This window comes from Lycorma delicatula, chromosome 1 (genome assembly GCF_047948215.1).
Source record: "Lycorma delicatula isolate Av1 chromosome 1, ASM4794821v1, whole genome shotgun sequence".
NCBI lineage: Eukaryota > Metazoa > Arthropoda > Insecta > Hemiptera > Fulgoridae > Lycorma > Lycorma delicatula.
In genome coordinates, this window is record NC_134455.1 from 360075235 (window position 1) to 360100504 (window position 25270).

General features: G+C 29.7%; 1 protein-coding gene across 3 annotated transcripts in view; it reads left to right on the forward strand.

Moving 5' to 3' along the window:
• LOC142334481 (uncharacterized) overlaps window positions 1–24992 on the forward strand; it is a 266080-nt gene extending 241088 nt beyond the window's left edge. The window contains exons 1-8 of one of the 3 annotated variants that reach the window (XM_075382547.1): window positions 2380–2634; window positions 4548–4694; window positions 6417–6623; window positions 9394–9584; window positions 10336–10518; window positions 11612–11795; window positions 16829–16964; window positions 23790–24992. In XM_075382547.1, coding sequence (XP_075238662.1) covers window positions 2598–2634; window positions 4548–4694; window positions 6417–6623; window positions 9394–9584; window positions 10336–10518; window positions 11612–11795; window positions 16829–16964; window positions 23790–23841 — 1137 coding nt within the window. In that variant the 5' untranslated portion in view covers window positions 2380–2597 and the 3' untranslated portion in view covers window positions 23842–24992. Of the gene's footprint in view, window positions 1–2379; window positions 2635–4547; window positions 4695–6416; window positions 6624–9393; window positions 9585–10335; window positions 10519–11611; window positions 11796–16828; window positions 16965–23789 lie in introns of those variants that run through there. The other 2 variants (XM_075382548.1, XM_075382546.1) reach the window with 2 other exon arrangements.
• Window positions 24993–25270: the final 278 nt, after the last annotated feature.

Sequence of the window (25270 nt, forward strand, 5' to 3'; positions counted from 1 at the left end):
ACATATCACTCTTTCATCATGAAAACTCCTTAAGAAATTAAAAAATAAATTTTATTGACTGTCTTAATTCCTGTTAAAACAGAAACATTCTCAGTTTACAATGTAAAACAGTTTACACTTAACAGAGAAAACTGTCAAAAAATGGTTGAAATTATTATGTGTATATTCTTAACATATAATATTTTATATAAATATTATGTATATATATATATATATATATATATATATATATATATATATATATAAACATTAAATAGTGTTGAATTTAAAAGTGAAACTTTGTCTTCAGTTTTGTGTTTTGTGTTTTGACAGTAGGGAGGAAAACTATTTCAGGTTACACATGTTTTCCAAAACATGTCATAGTAGACCACTTGTTGTTGAGTAGGACAAGTTTGTTCTTTATAATCTGTGTATTACAAGTGTTATTGACAGTTAAAAAATAAATTTTCATGTATTTTTCAACATTTAAATATTTTCATATTGTAAAAGTTATTCATAAATTCTTAATTTACTGTTGATAAAAAATTTACAAAAGAGCATCAGTGAAAAAAATTTTTGATAAATGACTTGAATTGGATACATGCCAATCTTTTCCCCTATCAAATAAATGCTAAAATTTCCTAAAAGGTTTCCCAATTCAGTGCTTGGCTGCAAGAGAATATGCGGGTGTGATCAATTCAGCAATATATAGTCTTGGCATGAAATAGTCTTATTTAATTTTTTTAGAAGCCATAATTTTGTTGTTGCATAAAACATTGAATTAATTATATAGTCTCTAAATTAATTTAATTTAATTTTCAGATGGAGTATGAATCCATCTCTTAGATTTATCCATTAAACACTTAAGCCACAAATTTGGCTTTTATAAATATCTTTGTGTAGGACATAAAGTTTCACAATGGATTTTCCACACCTGTAGAACAAACATAAGAAAGCAATAACAATGGAAACATCATATGTTCGTTTATAATTTATTCATTATATACTTGATTTTTTTCTATATATTATGCTTAAAATCATTTCTTATTGAATAACAACCTACAAATAGTAGATAATATAATACATCAGTATTAAGTAGTTTATAGTCCAATTACACTGTAAGTAGGGGTCTTTTCTATCAACTGTCCATTGCTTTCTGAATTTTGTTTCTTCAAACTGTTGTTTTAAGAAAGTCTAAGATAAATTCATAAATGGTAATATAAATTTATTATACTTTAGTTAAACAATTGTTCTTTATCAACCATAGAAATTTAGCAAAACACTCATGCTATATGAAATTACAACAAATCATTCTACAATAAAAGTTAATTGGCATAATCTACTAGCAGAAATAGTTTTGTGTTCATTTCAAGCTTGCACATAATATATTTACAATGCACATTGAATTTTATTCATTTAGTTAAACTCCTTAAAGATGAGGATGTAATATTTTTTTTACAAAAATGTATAATTTGTTTACAACTATTGAATGCAGTAGTAACAAATTATTTAAATGACTTGCTATGATTTTTAAATCAAGGTTCTATCTTTTTGTACCTTTTTATATTGTTTTAGTGGCAGAGTTTTAATTATGTTTTATTATTGAGTTGATTTCATTATCTTTTTATTTTTTCAAATTAAATCAACAAACAAATGTCTTTTTATAACATAGTAAAATACATCTGTAAAAAAATCACTTTTAAACCAAAATCTTAGCTAATAACAAAACAAATTTGTTAATAGTTCAATTACCAATTAAAATCATACTTAATTTTGTTATTTATTTCACTGTTGTTTTACAGAAAGTGTAAGATTTTTTGTTACTACTAACATTTCTGTTAACTACTCTTAACTTTAAGCAGATTAGTTACTTTAAAATTTTTTCATTAGACAATAATAATAATGAAATAAGACCATACAATGTTTCTTTTTTTTAATTAATTGCCTGCTTGATATTGAACTAACAGATGTGTAAGTTTTATTTGTCTCTAAATAGGTTACAGTACTCCATTCATCTAATTATATAAAAAAACTGAATTAAAGTTTTGGAGTTAATTAGAAAAAAAAGAAAAGGGTGGGTTACATATTTGTATCATACCTATTATAGGTTCATCTGATTATTGCAATATTTAAATTTGGGTCATATATTTTTGTTGTTTACAGAAATAATATCATCAATATGGATATGAATCAGATGTAACTTGTGAATTCAGTTATACATAGTCATAGATATACAGCATCTAAAAATAATCATTATAACATCATTGGTACCTCCTGTGTGTTTAGACTTATTAGGGTGGGGGTGGCAAATATAGATTGCTATAACCATATACTTCACATAGAAGTAAGATATAAGAAGTAGGGAATGGAAATTTTGAGAAGGTGGGAGGGAGCTGTAAAGGATAAAGATAAACTTTAAATGTATAGAAGTAGTGGGGATGACATGTACACTGTCTGGCAGAAATGGAAAACAACATTCCTTTGAACTACAGATAGTTAGTTAAATGTTTTGAGGAAACCTACAGTTAATGGGAGAAATCAATAAAGACTATTTTTTAGCTCACTCTTCCTGAGATTGAATAAGTTAACTTTCAGTGTTGATCAAACATCTTTAAATCATGGTTAATTTAGTTGATAAGAATATAAAACTAAGTGGTATGTATTTCATTGATTTTATTACCATAATGTTTTATAAAACAATTACAAATTTTATAAAAGAAGTTAAAAATTCTTTTACTCTACAGTGTAATTATTATTATTTTATTTTAATGTTTTTTATTAACTGACAGATTACTTAAATTAGAAAAAAAATTAAATTTATAGGATATAATAAGCATTATTCCACTTCTAAAATCAGGTTATAACTTGTCCATCATGTTAATTTTATCACAAGAACAGATATTGAGTTGAAAATTACAGAAAACATTTCTTTTACTCATTAAAATGTAATTTCGCTCTTGCATGCATGCTGCAGTAATGGATTTCAACTACTTTTCTGAACTGAGATAGCGATATTTCACAAAGAATAAGTATGATCTACTTAGACTCATTTTATTTAATTTAAAACCCTTTCAGTCAATTATTTAAACTGTAGTGTACAGTTACAGTAAAGAATAGATCTAGCATTGATTTAATTCTAAAAGAAATCCCTGAAAACTTATTCCAAATTAATAAAGCATGTATAATTTATTTACAGATTTGTAAAACAAGATAATAGATTTTAAACTGAACTACATATTTTTGCTTATATCCTTAATCAGTGTATATTAAATAATACTACTTTCAAAAATATTGTTAATATATTTATATTAATACATATTTTTCTAATGGAATTTCATCTGTTAATCAATTTATTAACTAAATATAATGTGTCAGCACAAGTACAGAACTTGTACCCTGATAGTGATCGTACCTTTACTTAAACTAAGACTGTATTGAAGTTTTAAACAGCAATAGTTAAATATAGGATAATTGTAATAATAACATTAGTTGTATGAACCAAAGGTAGCACTCATTTAAATAACTGGGAAAAAAGATTATAGAACATTTTTTTTTTTTTTTGTTTAACTCATAAATTTTGTAAGTTTTAAGCAAATAAATTGTCAAACCCTTTCTACAATCATGTCACATTGTCTTATGACATTATCAAGATTTGGTATTGAAAATAAATGTTCACATAATTACATTGCTTTAAAAAATTGTGAATCATAAACATATGATAAAATTAATCTAAAGTAAATGATAGTATTGGGTTATATTATAAAACCTTCTACAAATGTTATCCAGTTTTATTAAGTTAAGATGTATAGATTATTCCTTGTTTTTGGAATGACATTGAAATATTAAAAATGTAACCTTTCACAAATTATGTGTACTAGGCCAGACTGTGTTTACAACAAATTGTAGTAAGGAAACAAAATCACGTAACTGATAAAGTTGAAGCTTAAATCTTACAGGTAGGCGTTGTACTGTAGACCTTCCATCCATAAATGTAAACGGTCAAAGATATCTTTGACTATGGATTAACCTTTACCCTTATATTTCTTTGATTAACCTGAATATTTAATAGCGTACTGAATACTTTGATCTTTCACATTAATGAAAGTTTTTTTACATTATTAATAAAAAAAAAATTTTTTAAACAATAGATTATACAATATATAACAATATATCATACTTTTTTAAAAAAGAATGTGAGTATAAAAAATTCTATGATTTTTATTTAATTTTATTTCTATTTTTTATTTTTTTATTAGCCTGTAAAACTAATTTATTGATCAACAATGAAGAAGAGTCTTTGCACTTTCCAGATTTGCATTTTCACTTCACACTTTCAGTCTTGCAGTTTCCAGACACAAAGTTTTTCTTATTCTCTGTTCATTTTCAGGTATTTAGTACATTTTTTAAAAATTATTCTTGGAGAATTTATAACACATTACCTCTGTTACCTCCGTTCCACAATTATATGACATTATTACTACCCTTCTTTTTTTTCTTTAGTCGTTCTTTTATTTGTTGCCAGCTTGTTGCATGTCAGTATCAGTGTTGTGCATGTTGAACATGTTAAGCAGAAAAGCAGAATGGAGTCGATGCTGCAGCCAAAGGCAATTCAGATGTTCCATTGCGTTCTCAGTTGGAAGAATTGTTCAAATTGATGCTAGTCATCTGGTGCAGACAGTCAGCCTTAACATCTCTACTAACTGGAAAATCTGGGGGTATTGTACATTGTTTTGCAATAAAGATGGCATGTTGTAGTTGTTTGATACTAAAGGATGATAGAATTAATAGGTTTTTATTTTTTCAAATTTTACATAAAAGGATATTCATATAGTTAACCTGAGGTTATAAAATATATATATATTATTTTTGCTTGTTTTATGGTGCAAGAGAAATAAATATCAAAAGTATAATGCATTAAGTATAACACTTAAGGCAAATGGTAGAACAAAACAAAACATTTTAAAAGAGGTTAAATTAAGATAAGTACTTTTTTTAATCTTTTAAATTCTGTAGAGTAACCTTTTGTAACATACTAAATAGCATGTTAATTCTTTAATAATAGCCAGGTAGGTCATTTATCCAGAATCTGAATATTCCCTTAAATAAAGATATATGAATAAACATTATTAATGTCTGAAAATAATAAATGGTTGATAAAAATAAAAATTACAACTACAGTTTATCATTGTTTCATAATATCTATTAGGACCATCAGTATAGGTTGGTCAGTTCAGGTGAGAAGCAAATCTTGTAATAAAACACATTCAGTTGCTATTTGGTCTAAAAAGCCTTGCCTATTTTACTTCTAAAAAGATTTTTGTAAATTCTAGAGAAAAAACCAAACTTTATAGCTTTTTTTGAAGTTCCAAAATGTGGAACACTAATCTCTGATAGTATCCAACATAAAGAAATTGCACTTAATGTTATTTAAATTTAAGTAATAATATATAGAATCCTGTTTATTAAATAAGTCTTTGGCCACTGGCATTTCATTCTTATTTCACTTCCTTTTACTTTCAGGATGCTATTTCTTTCATGTTTATTGTATAGATGGTGAGGGAGTAGATACTACTCCCTGCTTAAATCTAAATCTTCTACCATTTTATTTGTATTAATTAATAGCAATACTTTAAAAACAACCTTTTGTATTAATTAACTCATTAAAAGAATAATAACAAACAAATTTTCAATAAAAAAATAAGCCAGTTGAACTGTAGATGTGTAAGTTGTATTTAGTTTTATATATATATATAAAACTAACAGGTAAATGCAACCTATTATTCTAGTAAAAGTTGAGCCAAAGTAGAGTATAAATGTGATTAAGATGTGATCTAACATAAGTCATTGACCTATTCATTGCCTCCAATATCTTTTTATTGGTAATTAAGTTTGCCTTCAAAACAGCATTTCAAATATAAAAATATTGTCACTGAAAACTGTATGTCTACAAATAAGTCTGGTATTTTATCACAGAACTTGGTAGTATTGCTTGAAATATGCACTATTGTATAAAATTATGATAAAATAAAAATTCTGTAAAAATCTTTAAAAAGATTTTTGTGTTAAAAAATAGATTCAGTGCATAAAATTAATGGTAAAATAAGCAAACCAGTGCACTATTTTAATATTTAGCATTAACTTTCATTATAATATTTTTGATAAAAGTCAAGGCCTCTGCTTACTGTTATGTTGGCTGCTAGCCCACTAAACGTTTAAATGTCGCCAGTGTTTGTTGCTATTTTAAAAATTTCCTTCTATTTATGGAAACTACTTCTAATCTACTATAAATATTATTATTGTCTACCTTTATTAATTGCTTTTTACTTTATTCACATTTTCATTCAACACTTTTTATATTTAGTACTAAGAAAAAAAAATTATATATATATATATATATATATATATAATGTGAACAAAGAAAATGTATTTTATTTCAGAAAGTGACAAGAGAGTTTTTGTTCGAAGAGTATCAGGTGAATTTGGTTTTCGAATCCATGGCTCAAGACCTGTTGTCGTTTCAGCTATTGAACCAGCTACACCAGCCGAGTCTTCTGGTTTGGAAGTCGGGGATATTGTCATAAGTGTGAATAGGGTCAATGTCCTTGATGCTAGCCACTCTGAGGTCGTCAAACTTGCTCATGCTGGTAAATAACCACAGAATTACTGGTAAAATATATTCAGAATTTGTTACTACTTTATGAAAATTATTAATTTAAGGATGCATATGCTTTTCCAATTTTACCCGTTTGCAGAATGGAATTTGATATTATCTTTGATAAGGTATGAATTACTGTGATATAAATTTAGTTCTAACTATGGAATTACAATTGATTATGCATATTTTCTAGTGCCGTCTTTTAAATATACACTCAGTAATTCACCAAATACAAATGATTACCAATGATTAAAAAGATCCTTTAACATACATGGTATGTTAAAGGATCTTTTTTTGATGATGAGGCTGAGACATTCTTAAGAAAGACATTCTTTCTTAAATTTGAACTTGAGTGTTGTTCTCAGTTTTTAAATATCCTATAATTTAATAAAACAAGAATGTAAATTCATACAAAATAGAGCATTTTAAAAGTGATGTATGTTTTTCATTTCTTAAAGCCATTTAATACATGGTGGCAAAGTCATAACTGGTGTGAAAAAGACTATTAACCATTTAGTTAATAATGTGTTTAGTAAAGCAGATTCTTCATTTTATTTACTCTAGTATTGTAATAATTTATTTATTTATTACTAGCTGACCTGGCAATGCTTCACTACTGCTAGATTTGAGTATATATATACATTTAGTATATTTAATGAACTTAAATGAAAACTTGATGAAACATACAGAACATCACAAAATTTAACCATTCCCTTTTCCCTCTTCCCATCTTCACCCTTCCCCTCTTTACCTTTTTCGCTTCTTTTTTTTTGCAGAAATATTTATTTTCAAGTAACTAATACATATTCTGAATATGAGCCAAATCGAACCATAAATACAATTTTATGAAATATCTCAACCCCAGCACCACATGCAGGTCCAAACTAACTGAGAAACCTTCACAGGTATGTGCACAACAACTCTCGAAAGTTTCATTGCTTTCGGATGAATGGTGTAGGAACACATACGGGACAAACTAACAAACATTCATTTTTATATGTGTAAGTTTAGCCACGTTATGAATTAGTTTTGAAAAGTATATTTTTACATTTTTATTGCTATTGTTGGCTCAGTTCGTCAAAGCTATATTCTAATTTGAGTTGTACTGATCTCCTTACTCATGGGAAACTCATCAGCTGGGATTACACAAGCAGCAATGAAAAGACTTTATATAAATAAAATTAACTTAGACTGTTAAAAATAATTAAACTTTTTTTTTTACATTCAGTAGAGTTCAGCAGTTTGCAAACTAAAACAAAAATTTAACTGTACGTTGTCTAAAATCATCTGATTGTTATAATTATTAATTTTATTTATCATTTTACAAAAAATAAAGTTAAATAAAAAGGTTTGTAACAAATAATCTGTAATATTTAATTCAAATATATTACATTTTTTAATTATTTTATTTATTAAAATATAACTTAAAAACATTTTAAATACATAAAATTATATGTTGATATCTTTTCAAAGAACTTAGAAACAGAATAAAATATGAAAAAAACAAAACTTTGTCTACTACAGATGAAAAGTAGAAGATTAATTCAGCACTTGTCTTAAATTAATATGTTTGGAAATTGATTTTGAGGAAAAAATAAAGTAGGAATTGCGTTTCAGAAAAAATTATTCCACAGCTTCTAACAAAGGGACAAAAGAAAAATTGTTTTTTGAGTCAGTAGCATTTTGATTGACAGATGATGAAATTTTTTTTAAATCATAGCAGGTCATGAGTTGGGTGATGTGGAAACCAGAGCATCATCAATGCTACAATAAAAAAACAGCATAGCAAAATTGTTCTAACACCAAGTTATATTGATTTTATTTTTGGTTGATATGTATCTTTTATCAGGAATTCATTACACAAAATTAAACCAAAGAGTCAAGAAAGAATTTTATTTGCCTGTAATACAGTGTTAGAGAGAGAAATACCATGAGAAAAAGCAGTAGAACTGGGCATTTCCACGCTGCTAGTGCACCCACACAGTTTTCCTTATCAACAGTTTTTTGGCAAACATCTCACTCCCTCTTCTCTGAAATGGGATAGTGCAAATTTTTTCTAATTAAAATTTTGTATGATCACTTGTTTACAGACAATAGAAGAACTAAGAAGATTTACTTGGAACCTATGAGTTATATAAGAAAGAGAACTTTAGGGGCCATTCCAATGGCAGAGGAAACTCTGGAATGGTAAATTTATAGTACAAACGAATGCTTTGAAGGTGATATGACAGAATAACTTACAAGTTACCCAACAGATTTTTTTAACAAGTTTGGTTTCGTGTTGAGAGCCCATATATGTTGGCTGTTTGTAAGTTTATCCCTAGTAGTAATATAACCTGTATTACTTCAAAAATTTTTTTAAATATAATGTTTTTGCCTGTCAACATTCTTTGGTAGTTAATGTTATCCATAGTCTAATGTAGCTAACCTACTCGTCAAAGACATATTTATTTAATCTAAAAAAAAAGATTAAATTTGATTTTACATATTAAATATATTTTTATAATTCTGATTTAAAAAATATAATATAATAAAAAATAGAATATAAAAATCATGTAAGAAAATCAACAAATTTAAACAAAAAAATATAAAATTAGTAGCGCTTTGGGTACTAAGTTGTATTAAGAAATTGTTAACCTTATTTTATTATTATATCAATCATGCTGAAAAATTAATTTATTTGTTTTTATATAAATACTTTTTTACTTTGTGATTGAAATGTTGATTTTGAGTTTGTACTAACTGTCAATTTTCTTCAGGTTCAGATACCTTGGAGCTAGAAGTAGCACGCACATGTAATGTATTTGAACCAGAGCCAAAACTAATGAAGCCAGTTATATCAGGAACATTGCTCAAGTTGTCTGGTAGTTGCAAACTCCGAGCCACCTGGATACCAAGGTTCTTTGTACTGAAACATGACCACTGCCTTTATTACTACAAGACTGAGAATGTAATTAAGATTCATTATTTTTATAGAAAAATAAAAATCAATATCTTTTATTCAGCATAAATATCTTATTTATGTTGAAGTTGTGAAATTATTAGAAACTTTAAAACAAAGAAATTACATTATTGGGGTTTAAAACCTTGCTGTGGGAATACTTTTCCATGAAATTAACAAAATTTATAGAAAATGTAGTCTACGTTTATTTTCCTGTGGTTTTCTAAATGCTTTCTTTTATATAATTACATAATGGGAATATTACAGTAGATTTTTGTATCTGATAATGATTGTTTATTTTTTAATCAAATAAAAATTAAGTAAGTAAATAGAACAAAATACTTCTTTGACCATAATTTAATAGCTGTTAATATTAACACTGATAAATCATCCAGCAACGTGCAATTCATTTTCATGCCTTAAGTGTGTGGTAACATTGGAAACAACAACTGATATATTTGTTATATTCTATTTGTGATATACTAAGCTAATGTGTTAATTGTTTTAGCCAAACTAACCAAGCATAATTGCAAAAACTCAGTGTATTTCATCATATGACAAATTTCTATGTAAGCTGTAAATAGGTACAAGTCTATTAGTATATTTCATGTTTTTATTCCCATTCATCATTAAGTGTGTGGTGTTACTTTTACTACAGTTTAATTTAAATTACTACGATGTAAACTGATATTTTTGCATGCATAAATATTTTGAAAGTACACAAGTTAAGTTAATAAGTTCAATTTTTCTGTTTTTGTAGGAGACTCAACCACTTGGTGCTCTTCATCTTGCAGACTATATTGTTAGTCATACACCAGATTCAGGCCAGGTTTTCAGCTTTAGATTAGTTAAAAAAGGATCATCAGGTTTACACTTAGCAGCTAATAGTGCTGAAGAAGCAGAACAGTGGGTTTCACTTCTTATACAGGCAGCAAAACCAAGAGTATGTGTCTTAAAATAAAATTTACTTTTAAATTATAGAATTTGCATGTAGTCAACATTAAGCATGATTACACAGTTAGTGAAAATTACAGTAGTAAAAATAATTTTTAAGCATAAATTACTTCTTTCCTCCAGAGGTCCCGGGTTCAAATATCGATCAGGCATGGTATTTTCACGCATTCTACAAGTCATTCATCTCATCTCTGAAGCAATACCTAATGGTGGTCCTAGAGGTTAAAAAAAAGTTCAAATTATTTTGATTGTTTACCATTACTATAATCTCTAGTTTTTTTTTAATAACTGCTACTATTTTTTCATCCATTTCTCTGTTAGATTTCCTTATTTTTTCATGAGAGGAAATTATATGTAAAAAGAAAAATGAAAAAAAAACAAAAAACTGAGGATTTTTTCTTCAAAGTGTGCATACTAGACAGTGGATACTGATGTACTTTGGTTTCAATTAACCACATATCTCGGGAATGGTCAACCTGAGTCTATACATATTGATTCTGAGACTGCACCTCATTTACATATCATCCTCATCTAATTAGGTCATGGGGGAGGGGGTTACTTATTGTTTAATAGTTGAACAGATTGCAAAGTACACATTAGGAAAGATTAAGAAAAGATAAAAAAAATAAAATATGCATCTAGGTGTATTGAAACTTGGAATGTTGTATTATTTCCTCTTTTCAAATTTATTTAAAAAATCATTTAAAATATTCTTTCTATGTATCAAAGAAGCTATTAAGATTGACAAAAATCCACATTATGAATACTATACTATACTATAGTCTGAATCCTATGAGGGATTTCCAATATTTTGCCAATCTCTTTGGTGCAGTGTTATTATTTCGGCCTAGACAGCTGCCCAAGAACATTTTTGCTGTAGGTTTGACGGTATTGATAAAGCCATAGAATAAGTATATCCATGTTGAAGGAGATTATGTTGAAAGATAAAAAATGTTCCCAGTATCTCCTGAATATTCTTTTATAATGGTGTAACTTACTGATGCCTCGTAATTGAAAGTTTTTCTCATATATTATGTTATGAAGAAAATATTAATATTTTGTTTATTATTTTGTTAACATAGACAGAGGACTGGTTAGATGAGGCTAATTTAAAGGTTTCACCAACTAAAATACAACAACCTGATTGTGCAGGAACATTATGCACTCTCACGCATCACAAAGGCAAAACTTGGAGAAAACGTTTTTGTGTTCTTAAAGATGCTTGTCTGTACTTTTATACAGATATCGATGCTGAATCTGCTGTAGGTTAGTAATGCATTTTAATTATTTAAGCAAAGTATGTCTTTTAAGTAGAGTCTAATTTTTACATATTTTTCTTTACTTATTTTATTCTTCTATTGTCATTTTATATTTTGTATGTATATTTATTATAATTTTATACTACTTAGGTTGTTTGGAAAGTTCTTGGTCTGGTACAGAGATGGCTGTATATGACTAAATAACTATGATATCAAATATGATCCTTTAGATGACATGCTACAAAGTTTCAGAATGCATTTAATTGGTTCTTTATGACGATTAAGTAAAACAAACAAATTTTGACATTTTCTGAAAAATGTATAAAATTGAAGTTCAAGCTTTTGTAAAGTGTGTTTTAAAAGGTTGAACCCCAATGGATGTACAAAAACAGTTAGATTCCACTTTAAAGGATTCCTTATCTTTGTTTTTGATTGTAAAAAAGTGAACTGCTGAATTTAAACGTGGTCAACATCCATTCAAAATGATGAACGTTCCGGAATACCCAAAAACCATTATGACCGATGAAATTGTCTCAAAAATCTACATTGCCATGTTAAATGATCCAAGACTGAAGGTACCCAAGCTTGCTGAAATTACAAACATCATGATAAAGCACGTCCATTACATTTTACATTATGTTTTCAGTATGAAAATATTTTCCACTTATGGGAGCACATTTGTTAACAGTGGACCAAAAATGCATTGGACTCAAGAGAAATGCATTCCTCAAGAGTATTTAGGCTTACTTAAATGCCATTTCATTGATTTTTTTTGATTTTTATAACAGTAGATGAAACATGAATTCACCAATAGAGATTAATGCAACACTGGAAAGTGCGCTAAAGAAAGAAAAAATGGTTCTATCTGTAGAAAAAGTCATGGCTATGGTTTTTTGAAGTGTTGTGGTACTCATAGATTACCTGGTAAAGTGTAGGATTATTACCAGAAAGTATTACTGGATCAACTGAATGGCCTTATTCAGGCTAAAGATCTATAGCTGGCAAAAAAGATAGTGCTCTTTTACTACCATAATTTGCCTGCACGTACATGTAAAAAACTCTATGACCTATGCTTTGAAGTTCTACATGCAGCTCGTTCCTAATGATTATTTCGTCTTCCCAAACCAAAAGAAATGACTTGCTAGACAAAGATTCACTTCAAATGATGAGGTAAAAGCTGAGATAATCGTTTATTTTGCAACATTGGATGAATTGCATTATACTGATGTTATTAAAATGTCGGAAAGCCATTGGCCTAAATGTATCAAATTTCAAGGTGACTGAATTGAGAACTAAAAAAAAAAAGAAATTTAAAATAAAATCTTTTTTCTTTGTCAGGTCTGCTTTACCATGTAAGCACTTTATCTCTTACTTTTTGTTCGGACAGGCACTGAATTTACCTGATAGAAAAAGTCTCCAAACAGGTCATTAGGAGCCACCAAAACCTCTTAAATATTAAATATTCAGTCATCCTTCAGGTCCCCCACATCCTTGGCAAGGATCCAGTGGCTGTGCTGTCAAAATCAACAGAACATCTAAGGAAGCAAAGCTAAAGGAAAAGTGAGAGGATGTATAGAGCTAACTTATCCTCTGAGAAATCAAGGAATGAAAAAACAAACTACCTAAAGGAGTTTCAAAGCAAATTCCAGTTGTGGATGCCATGTAACCCAATTTCTTTAAAGATCTTAACTTAGGATGTTAGCAGTGGATTTGTGATCATTGATTTTGCTTGACCTACTTAAATATGAATGTACTTTATAAAAAAAACTGCTTTTCCCCTAAATACTGAACATCCACCTTAGAATAGGCTCAGACATCCCTAACAAAGACCCTCACTCGTATTTCTAGAAATATTATCATGTAAAGTACTTAACTAAATTATATTGTTTATTTTTTCCTTTGCACTTTTTTGCATAGCTGTTTTGCTGTTGATTTTAAATTCTTTATTATTTTGTTTTGTTCAATCTTTACTCAATATAACACCTATCTTTCATCATATGAAAGATTGGTTTATAATCATCTAATGATTGTTAACCAAAACATGGTATAGTAATTAATCCTCATTATTAAACATTGGTTGAGATTAATTCTGTTATTTGCATCTATTGTTCAATAATGCATGGATTTGAAAGAAAAGGAATTCACAAGATCCCTTTACACTTAGCTTTGGCATCTCCTTAGTGCACCTTGACCATGTCTAGCAGTCATTGTGCTAATGACAGCACGTACTTACATATAAAATTACATATATTATACATATATTATAGAATTTGGAATAATCAGAATTAATATTTTTATTATTCTTTATTCATTAAAGTTTTGTACTTGTTGAAATGTAAGTTTCATTGTAACAAATAATTTTAACATTTAGGTCACATTAATGTACAGTGAAATCTTTTCTGTGTATTTTAAACTATCTATCTACTTTTTTTTTAAGTTTCCAATCAGATTTTGACCCGGAAAATGATTTGTAAATTCAAGTCACATTTAGTTTAGCTTCAAATTTTTAGAACTATATGTTATGAATATTTTTTAAAATATTTTTATATGTACATAAGTGACATGGCATGTGTGTGTGTGTGTGTGAGGCCCGTACCCAATAAATGCTCAAATTTCTGTGTTTAATTAATCAACCTGAATGTTATTAAAACTCATTTTTCAATATGTGAGTAAAAACTATGAAAGATTTTGATGATTTATTGATCAGTTGTCAATTATTTATATGAGGGTAAGTCAATTATCCACAATGTAGTTATAAATTTTATTGCAATACAAATAGGAAACTTACATGTACATTATTTTTCAACCCTTTCATTTCAACGCACTTGGTCCAGCGTTGCACAAGTTTCCTGATGCCCTCATAAAAGAAGGTTTTCAGTTGAGCTGCAAGCCAAGAATGCACTACTTCTTTCATTGTTTCATCCGAGCTAAATCGAAGGCCCCTTAATGCCTCTTTGAGTGGACCAAACAAGTGGTAGTGGATCAAAGAAGGAGGATGAGCCAACTATATGGAGGATGAGCCAGTACTTCAAAGCTGAGTTTCTGGAGCATTTCAGCAGTGTGGGCAACAGTGTGTGTACAGGCATTGTCATGCAACACAACACCTTTCGACAGCAGTCCTCGGTTTTTGCTTCGAATTGCAGGCAAAGTCGAGCAGTAAGCTATATAGCTTATATAGATTATAGCTATATATTGCAGTAAGTATAACTTGGCAGTAAGCATCTCACTGTAACATGCACTTAACATGCACTGTTTATTGTCGTGCCCCTATCCTCGTAACGTTCCAGTACTGGGCCTTGTGAGTCCCAAAAACCGTAAGCATCAGTTTTCCTGCGGATGGTTGGATGGTTGGGTCACCCTGCAAACTTTTGTTTGCAGGGTGACCCAAACTTTTTGTTTGCAGGGTGAATTTGGATGTTTCCATTCCATACTCTGCTGTTTACTCTCCGGCTCGTAATGATGGATCCATGTTTCGTCACCAGTGATGATTCTGTCTAAGATGATGTACTGTTTGTTACCATAGCAATCCAAATGCTTTTAGCAGATGTCCAAGCGCATTTATTTATGCAACTGTGTGAGTTGTTTTGGAACCCATCTTACACAGACTTTATGAAACCCAAGTCTGTTGTGGATGATTTCGTAGGCAGAACCGTGACTAATTTGCAGACGATGTGTCACTTCATCAATAGTTACTCGTTTGTCTAAGAAAACCATGTCACGTGCTCGCTCAATGTTTTCCTCATTTGTGGCGGTAAACGGTCCGTCCAGCTCCTTCGTTGTGCGTAACACTTGTGCGACCATTTTTGAATTTTTCAATCCATTCGTAGACACTCTGTTGTGGCAACACACTTTTCCCGTACTATACCGAAAGTCTTTGATGAATTTCAGCCCCTGATATACCTTCCGACCACAAAAAATGGATCACTGAACGTTGCTCTTCTTTGGTGCAAACAGAAAGTGGAGCAGCCATGGTTAATGGCAGGGCAGCGATAATAGAACTAACCTAGCAGCATTAAACCTGCACAGGCATAACAACAATTAAACCACGCATGCATCGTCTACCCAACACGACAATACTACCAACATAAACAAAAATATAACTGAATTGTGGATAATAATTGACTTGCCCTCGTATATAGACTCTGTTAGTAACATGACTCACTCTTGAGGATAATGAAACGTAAATTAAAACTTACGTAAGTTTTAGTGAAAATAAAAACTATAAAGCTCAATCCTATTTTGAAATACAATTCATCATTATAATAATCTATGTCAAGTTTGTGTACGTGGAAATCAGTAACTTTAGATTGAAAGGATTTCACTTTTAAAAAATATATATTATTGTATATTAATCAGAATTATTTATAATAACTACAAGGTCTAAACCTTGATTAGTTAATTATGCCTTGACTTAACGCAGTTTTAAAGAACTGAAAATATGTAAAGTGTAGATATTTTGTAGTCAGAGAAAAATATAATGTACATTTACGGCTATGTTATTTTTATTTTATGTTTATTATTATACTTATAAAACTGTTAAAAAGTTCAAATTGTTTTTTTTCTTATACACAATTAACTAAATGCTACAAAACAGTAAGTCAACATTTTTCCCCTTTTTTGAGATAATGTTACTTAAATCTTGTATTTTACACTTACTTATCCATTGTAAGTAAAATAGAATGATGCTTCTATATTATATTATGATATTACTGAACCAAAAGTATTTTTTTCTTTTTATTTGTAATCTTATGTTTTGTTACTGTTTGGTATTAAATTACAGAAGTGTCAACAAATTTTATTGCCAAATGCTGCTCCTGTATAGTATTTGCTATGTAATTTAGGGGCTATTTACTTTCTTCTTTAAATTTCAGTTATTTATACAATGTATGTGAAACTACAATAAATATCTATAGTATAAAATGCAAGTCATTCAATGAAAGAGTATAAAAATATAAACACATAAGGAATTTATACTTATTCATTTATATAATGAATAATGTACATATTATTTTATTTTATTTGTTTTTTATCTGTGTTTAGGTATGGCCTGCCTGCATGGATACAGAGTCCAGAGTTCAGCATCTGGTCCTAAAAGATTTGCATTTGAACTAACTCCTCCAGAACCATTTTTAAGACATTTTTATTTTTATGCTGAAACAGAAATGGATAAAAAGAGGTAATAATAATTTATAAAATATGATAAATGTACTATGCTTAAACATCAGTAATATCCCTTTTGATGAAGAAATCCAGTTTGAGCTATGTAGAACATATTGGAAACAAAATTTCAATTCATGAATGATGTAGAATAATCACAACATGTTGAGAATTATTAAAAACTATGACAGCACAAAGTTTGCGTATGGCTGTTGGTAGAACATTCATAATTTATTGCTTTAATGTTTTTATCATTGATCATAAAAAAATTCTAAGTTCCATCTTAACAGTAGGTACCTGACAACCCAGTATGTAACAATATTTAGACTTTTTACTTCAACATTTTAATAATTAATAATATTTATTTAATTTTATAAGTTGAACAATTAAGATTTCTTTTGATTTTAAAAAAGTTAGTGCAGTTTCACCAAGGGGTAAACAATACCGCCATAAAAAATTTAATTTAAAAAACTGGAATGGAAGCTATTTAATAAATTAAATAGCTTCCATTTTTTTTAAATTTTTTTCATATGATAAAAATAGCCTTTAATCTTGACTATTCAAATAAAAAAAACATGCTATTGGTAGTTGAATTATTAGGGCTATCGTAAAGATATCTTTAAACTTATTAAGAAAATTGAAGTTTTAAAAGTGTGTAAATATGGGTTGTCTTCATTTGACATATTTGATAAATTATAAGTTTTACAGTTACAGCAATGAATCTTGAAGCTTAAACTATGACAGCTACTGTGCCTGTTATCCAAATTGAAAACATTCAGTTTAGTTTTCATGCACAGAAGCAATTTGCTTTCTTATAAATACAAGTTATTATTTTATATTACTGGATCGGATGGTATTATGGATTACTTTTAAATATTCTTTAATTCTGCTGTTTGTATAGCGGGTGGCGTACAGCTATGCACAATGTGTGCAAAAGAGATAGAATGATAGAGGATGGGTGGAACAGTTAGATAGTCATTCCTTTATGAAAACATCTTATATACCTCTGTATACTTACATAGTATGCAGTACATTGTCAGAGATGTTCAGGATAGTTAATAGCATGGTAAGCCTGAGTAATTAACTATCCTGAGTATAGGGGTCAGCCTATGTGTACATCACATAGGCTGCCCCCTATACTTTATAAATGATTTAGTATTTTGCCATAAAAAAAATTTTATGGCATAATTTTAGATGTTATAAAAATGTAGGCCTATTTTCAACAAGTATTACAATTACATCAATAGACAAGTGCTAATTGATAGATTAACTGACATTATTATTATTTGGAATATATAAACATAGTTTAAAATCTATCGTAATTTTATGTATTGTAAAAATAAACACAGGTAAGTCAAGTATTATAACTCAGGAAATGGGTCACTTTCAGAAAGGTGACTCTTCTTTGAATCATATCAAGAAACAATACAGCTACATCATGTGCTCATAGTTTACAAATATAATCTGGCCAATGTAAAAATAAATAATTATCCATAAGCCTACATTACTGAATGCTTGAGTGTAATCCAGTTAACTAGGTGTCCTGTATTTGTTGATCCTGTAAGAGCATTTATGCAAATTCCATTTCTTTTTATTCAAGTTTAGATTGATAAAGAATTCACATTTTATAATTAGTTGTATATTTTTAGTGTTTTATAATTATGAGTGAATTAAGTCCACCGTAAAAAACAAATAACTAAAATGGCAGGCTCAGTAAATAATATATAGTGTATATGAGTTTATGAAACAAGAAGGTGGAATGGAATGCAAAATTGGCAGGAGTTTCACAAATTCTACCTTCGAATCGTAGAGCCTGGACAGTGTCCCTTGCTGCTGTATGATTCTGTAATCGGATGTGTTTAAGGGTTTATTTTAATGACGGGTCTAAATTTCAAGTTTTGTTATATTTTATGGACGGATTTATGATGAGCATTCCATATCCGTTTGGACCAGCATTCTCAAACCCATTTCTGGGTCCAACTGCGGGAGGCTAGGCTTTTAAAATCTGTGCCGCCAACGTAATTCCCCTTCAGACCGTCAGCTGAAGTCCTTTCGGTGCTAGCGCTTCATAGGCTAGCAGGAATACGCCACAACAGGGCCCTAGTTTTTGGAGGGAGCAATGCACCCCTTTTCCGGAAGCAGTCGCAATTGCTGGTTTAATTAATTGTAAGTATTAAGATATTTTAAGGTATAAATAAAGGAGAAGTTCTTCATCTACTTCTTCGATGGCTGCCCTTTACACTGCTTCTCTGCTGGGCTCTTTATCCGGACTCCAGTCCGTGACGGCAGGTCGCGTAGTGGGTCTTCTTTCTTCTTTTTCTTCTTCAGGTGACCTCTTCGTTCTTCTTTGACCTACACTTTCCGAGACTCAGCAGTAATTGAAATTACATGCCTATAACCTTGTTGTTCCCGTGGCCCTGACAGGCTGAACGGGGGAAAGTGCTGGTTTCTTCTTTCTTCGTTCTTCTATGCTGTTGGTGGCTGCTGGGCTGGTGACTGCTGAGCTCGTTCCCTCTTCTTCGTTCTTGAAAGGAAAGGAAAAAGGGGAACTTACAATTGGGGTAAAACATGATTGGTGATCACGGTTTGAGAGTGGCGAACGCCTTTTGTTGAAGAAGTAAGAGCAGATTACTCAAACACATCAAATAATTAATCTTCCAGACACACGTGTGCCCGGAAAGGGTTTGGGGGACTGCGTGGCCGCAGTGAAGAAACCAGTGATGTGTTGGCTGTGGTGGCTGTCGTGGGTGTGATATCTGGAACATAGAAAACAGAACAAACACATGCACAAAAAAAAAGGAAAGTTTTTATTATCTTTATTATTTTATTTTGTGATGATTAGGATAGTGAAAAGGAAAGGGATTTGTCCTCCTTTTACCGGTGGGCGCTATACATATATATTTCTATTTTATATATATATATATATATATATATGTATAGAATGGGGGATCTCTCTTATGAAAAAAAAAAGCGCAGCCCCGATGCCAAATGGCGTTTGTTCGACTTCTTACCTCTGTCGTCATTGTGGCAAGTCTACGATTTTTCAGAAATGTCGGTACAGTAGCTCTCTATCTGAAAAAAAAATATGTAAAATACTTAGCGCCTTTCATGGTATCTCAGCGAGACAGTACAGCTCATTGTTTTATACTACAAGTTACACTAAAAAAAAATGAATGTTCTCTCGCAAGGCCAGAAAATTCTCTAACGCTTTATTCCGGTTGTAGCTCACGCGGTACAGAGGCCCCTATGCCTGGTTTGTCAATCCTCGACTCCCGCACCGCCTCCTCACAGTGGTTCATTCAATACGGCGTGAGGCCGCTTCCATACACGTTGAGGAGTTGGGTCCTCTCTGCAGATGTTCCGAAGATGACCGTGTTCGAACATAGCCGCTCTCCCGAACAGTCTGCGCGCCTACGCCACCCCCACTTCAGACACGGTTAGCAATCTCGCATCGCATCGGAGAGTGGCGTTTCTGACAAACTACAGAGCTCCAAATATTGTCCGCAGCGCTACATTTTGGACGGCTTCAATCTTCTTTTGAAGCATGGAGCTCAACAATGCCCCCCATGCCGGGTAAGCATATGTCAGAATCGGCAGTACGTACAGCCGAAAAATGAGTAATTTAGTTGCCAGTGGGTATGGGCTGGCACTGTTCAGTACTGGGTATAGTGAGGCCCTAGCAACCTTAGCCCTACGGGTCACATAGTTAAAATGTTCCCCGAAGGTAAGCTTCCTGTCCAAGAGTTAAGTACTCCCAGGTACTTAACTGTTTTCTCAAAAGGAATTTCCTGCTGAGATTTCCAGCTGCCTGGCCGGTGCACGTGTCTTGTATGTGAACATCACGGCCACCGATTTTTTACTGTTGACCCTAAACAAGAAGGTGATTGATTTCCGAAGTCAGAAAAAGAACAGAAACACCTGATTGACATTAAAAAAAATGTGAATATTTGTTTGAAAATAAAATGGAATACCAACACTCAATGAAGGTAATATATTTTTATTTATATTGTAACAAGAGTGGTATAGCAGGCCTGAGTAATGGATTCCTACCAATTATTGTGAAAGTGGTAGAAAAAATAATAATTGGAGGAATCCAGAAAGGGACTAAAAGGAACCATTTTAGTAAATGTAACAGTCCACTTAATAATTGTCTATTGTAAAACTGCCTACTGACACACAATGAACAAATGTTTGTACTGTGAGAAAAACTATTAACCTGTGTTAAGGAATGCATGGGAACAAACAGACTTGGTCATTCATTCTCACGCTTCAAGTTGGGTCTAGTCCAGCAGATAAAGAAGATAGATGTATAAATATCCCTGGGAAGACCAGCTAAAAATTAGTTGTGTGACTTCTGCTAGATGTCAGTCTGCGAGATGTTGCAACATCAGTCCAGTGAGACGTTACATCAGTCTAGCGAGTAGAGTTTGCAGTATAAGTCTGCAAGACGTCAGTCAGCAAGAGCATTCTGCGGGGAGGACAGTGAAGGAGCGAATTTCCAGTATGAATTAAGTTTGATATGATTAAGTTGACACAAGTAATTCCAGTAAATAAGGAATACTATCGGTGAGTTACTGTAAAACTATAAGTGAAAGAAGTACTGTACTAAATTTCATTCATAAACTCTTAGGGTAGTTTTATTTGTGGACAGCAAAGGTATTTGCATTGAATTTTATACTTGTCTATCTAGTGCACTATTGTTTGTTAATACAAGACTAGTGGTTAAAAGTGTTAAGACTAGCGGTTGATGGGTCTTTTGTTGATGGGTCTGAATTCTGGATTTCTGTTTATCTACCTGGAATAAATCCTGATGACTATTTTAAACTCTGTCTTGGGTGTAATCTCTGTTTTTTTTATTATTATGATTGACATTTATGATTGTTTGTTTGTTTTTGTCATGTAATATTATTATTGTTCACTGTAGCCATTGTTGTCATTCTAATTATTAATGTGGGATTTTTTTTGTCTTTTATTATTATTATCCTATTATTGTGGTTGTGATCATTATGATTAATATTTGTTTTTTACTATTTTTCATTAATTGTTTTGTTATTGTCACTTATTATTATCATCACCATTGTCATTAATATTGATTTGTCTTACTGTAATTATGTTTTTAAACCAATAAACTGTTACTACATAAACAATCTAAACTGTCAATCTCTCAGTATCCTGATCGAGCTGCGAACACACAACAATATGTTATACCACTTTATGTGTAAGCCTACTATTGTACAATTTCCAGCTTCATATACAAGAATTACTTCTGTAATTCTTGTCATGTTTACCATTTTGAAAAATGCATGATAACACATTTTTTCACAGAAAGTGGTTGGATATTAATTAAAATTGATGTAATTTATATGTGTATATATAAATATATATCATACATTTGATATATATATATATATATATATATATATCAGATTTTAAAATGTAATAATGTTCAAAATATTAACTTTACATTGAGGTGATTATTAAAAAAAATTTTTTTTTCCCAAAAATTGTGTTCTGTGATCCAATACTAACACCTCAATACATCTTACAAAAAAGCAGAATGATTCGAATTGTGGCTGTCACTGCCGTGGAACCGACTATCAAGATTGGTCGCGCTGCCTGTACATATGTTTATAACCATGCTCTGCAAATATTGGTCTTGAAGTCCTTCCATGAAGTCTTCAGTTATCCTTTTTTTTTTAGATAATCTCTTTAATAATGATTATAACAAAGGCAAGGCCTTTGTTCTGAAGTAGATTTATTGTATCGACTTCAGCACGAATCTTCTGTACCATTTGCATCAATAATGAAAATGCAGCTGTCATCATTTTCTGTGATGCACTACACAGTAATAAAGGAACAAATTAGGTTTTATTCTGCACAGGTTTCTTTAAATAAATATATGTATGCTGAACAAACAATTTTTTTACTTTGACCCAAAATAACCAGATTATTTATTGACATTTTTCTAAAATAGTAACAAAAAGTGTAGAACATGAACTGATTGGTATAGATTTGAAAATTAATTTATTGTAAATGTTTAGACAGAAATTAATAATAATTAATTAGTTAAATAATATAATTGTGAACTTCAGCTTGTGAGATAAACAAGTTATTTAATAAATTTTAAACCATTTCAAATAGTTTGTTGTGTAATAACTATTTTTGACAACAAAAGTAATGTCTTACAAGTCTGGTGGAATAGCTGTAACAAAAACATTAAAATTATCTTTTGATCTACTTATAAAACTATAAAAAAAGTAGTAAAATTAAATTGTACATATTTATTACATAAAAATTACATCACATAAATCTAAATGTTCAGATCATTTGAAATATATGAGTTAGAAATATGGGATTAAATTAATCTTTTCATAAGCATGTGTGGTTAAAATTACACATTATCATTTATTTGTATGGAGTAACCTAACTTTTGGGCTGTAAAGTATAAAGCAGTAACAAATTACAACATACAGCTCTTTATAAACAACATTAACCACAATAATGAGGGAAATAATCAAAATTGATTGGGTTGACAAAGTGAGGAAAGAGCTCAACCTTTAGCCACTAATTGATTTCAAAAATACTGAAGGTATTGGAGTCTTAAATAAAAATTAAAGTGACAGAGGTTTCAACTTATTATTTTTTTTTGAAATATATATATTTATAATTAAATACACATTACATATACATATCTCTATGAAATTACTATAAGGAGTTTGCTTGTTGAAAAAAACTTGAAAAAATTTGAATTGCTGTAAGTTTTATTATCATACTGCTATATTATTATATAAATATTCTTTGACTAATAGAATTGTATGTTCATAAGTATTATTATTTATACCAGGTGGCTTGCTGCTCTAGAATATTCCATTGATAGATGGATCAAAGTTGGCTGAAAGTTATAAAAGTGATGATGATCAGTGAAGTAAAAGTTGACTTTCTTATTCCTAATCAAATTTGGGCCAAATTGCTATTACAAATAGCAATTAATAAGATTTGTTATTAAGTGTAGGATTGTATACCAACACAATAGTATCAAATATTTGTCTGAATTTTTATAAGTGTTTGTTGTTCCTAGAGTTTATGAAGAAAATTGGGAAAAAAATTGTAATAAATTGTAAATTATTTGTATAGTATTTTTAAATAAAAAAAGCTTACCTAAGATATCATGTAAATATTTAATAAATGATTTAACATAAAAAATAATAAATGTGTAATTTATATGTGTATAAATAAAATTTATAAAACAATATTGTAAATATGAGATTTATTGTTTCATATTGTAAAATTGTATAATTTATATTTGTATTAATACCCAGTAGTGTAAAATACATACCATAATTGAATCTTAAGTATTACGAACTAAAATAATTAATAAAATCTTATTTTTATTAATATGATTTATGATCGTTATAAATTTACAAACATTGTTGACTGAAATTCACAGTAAGTGGAACACCAACAGTGGATCAGCGGCTTAAGTTCCAATAGCATTAATAAGAATCAAATTTAGTTACATTATTTAAATAATATGATGCCCTATAATCATTTCACTATTAAAGAAATATAAGTTAAAGTAAAATCTTGAATTATAGCTTGTAAATATTGTAATAGATTTACGAGTATAAATATATGAACAGAAAACATTGATGTTTTTCTGTTAAAATATTTGTTATTTTAAGTATGTATGTTCTGTTAATATTTTTGTGATGAGTAGATAATTCTAACTTTCATGTCTCAATAGATTAATTTTTTAAATCTATTATTTTTGTTGTTTTTTCATAGGTTAAGCGTATACATTCTATTAAAAATGTTTTGTGATAAATAGAGTATTAATAATATTTACTTAGTACTTCTTTTTGTCTTAGAATCTTTTAATATTTAAATTTAGACAGAAATATATTACATGAAAGAGAAAATGTATAGCCCTGTACTCTTCGCAACTTATGTGTTAAATTTTAGAATAGAATAAACAGAAACTAAAAATTCACTTGTATTTTTACCTCTTAAGTAAACCATTCTTTCAATTAAATATGATTGACATATACTAAGGTGTCCTTTCAATTACTCAAACACATTTTTTTTTTTCAGTCTTGCTATCATCATTGTTTAAATAGTATCTAAAACTAAGCAAATTTTTATATCCAGAAATTCTTTTCTTATTTAAAATTTGAATAAAAATGACAAGAATTCAAGATTTTATCAGATTAAGTAAACACTGTATTTTAAATTGTTATACATGAAAAAAAAATCAGTTAAAATCTTTAAATGAAATCCAGATTTGTGCTACCCTGAAGACAAGGGATTAAAGAAATAATTTTGCCA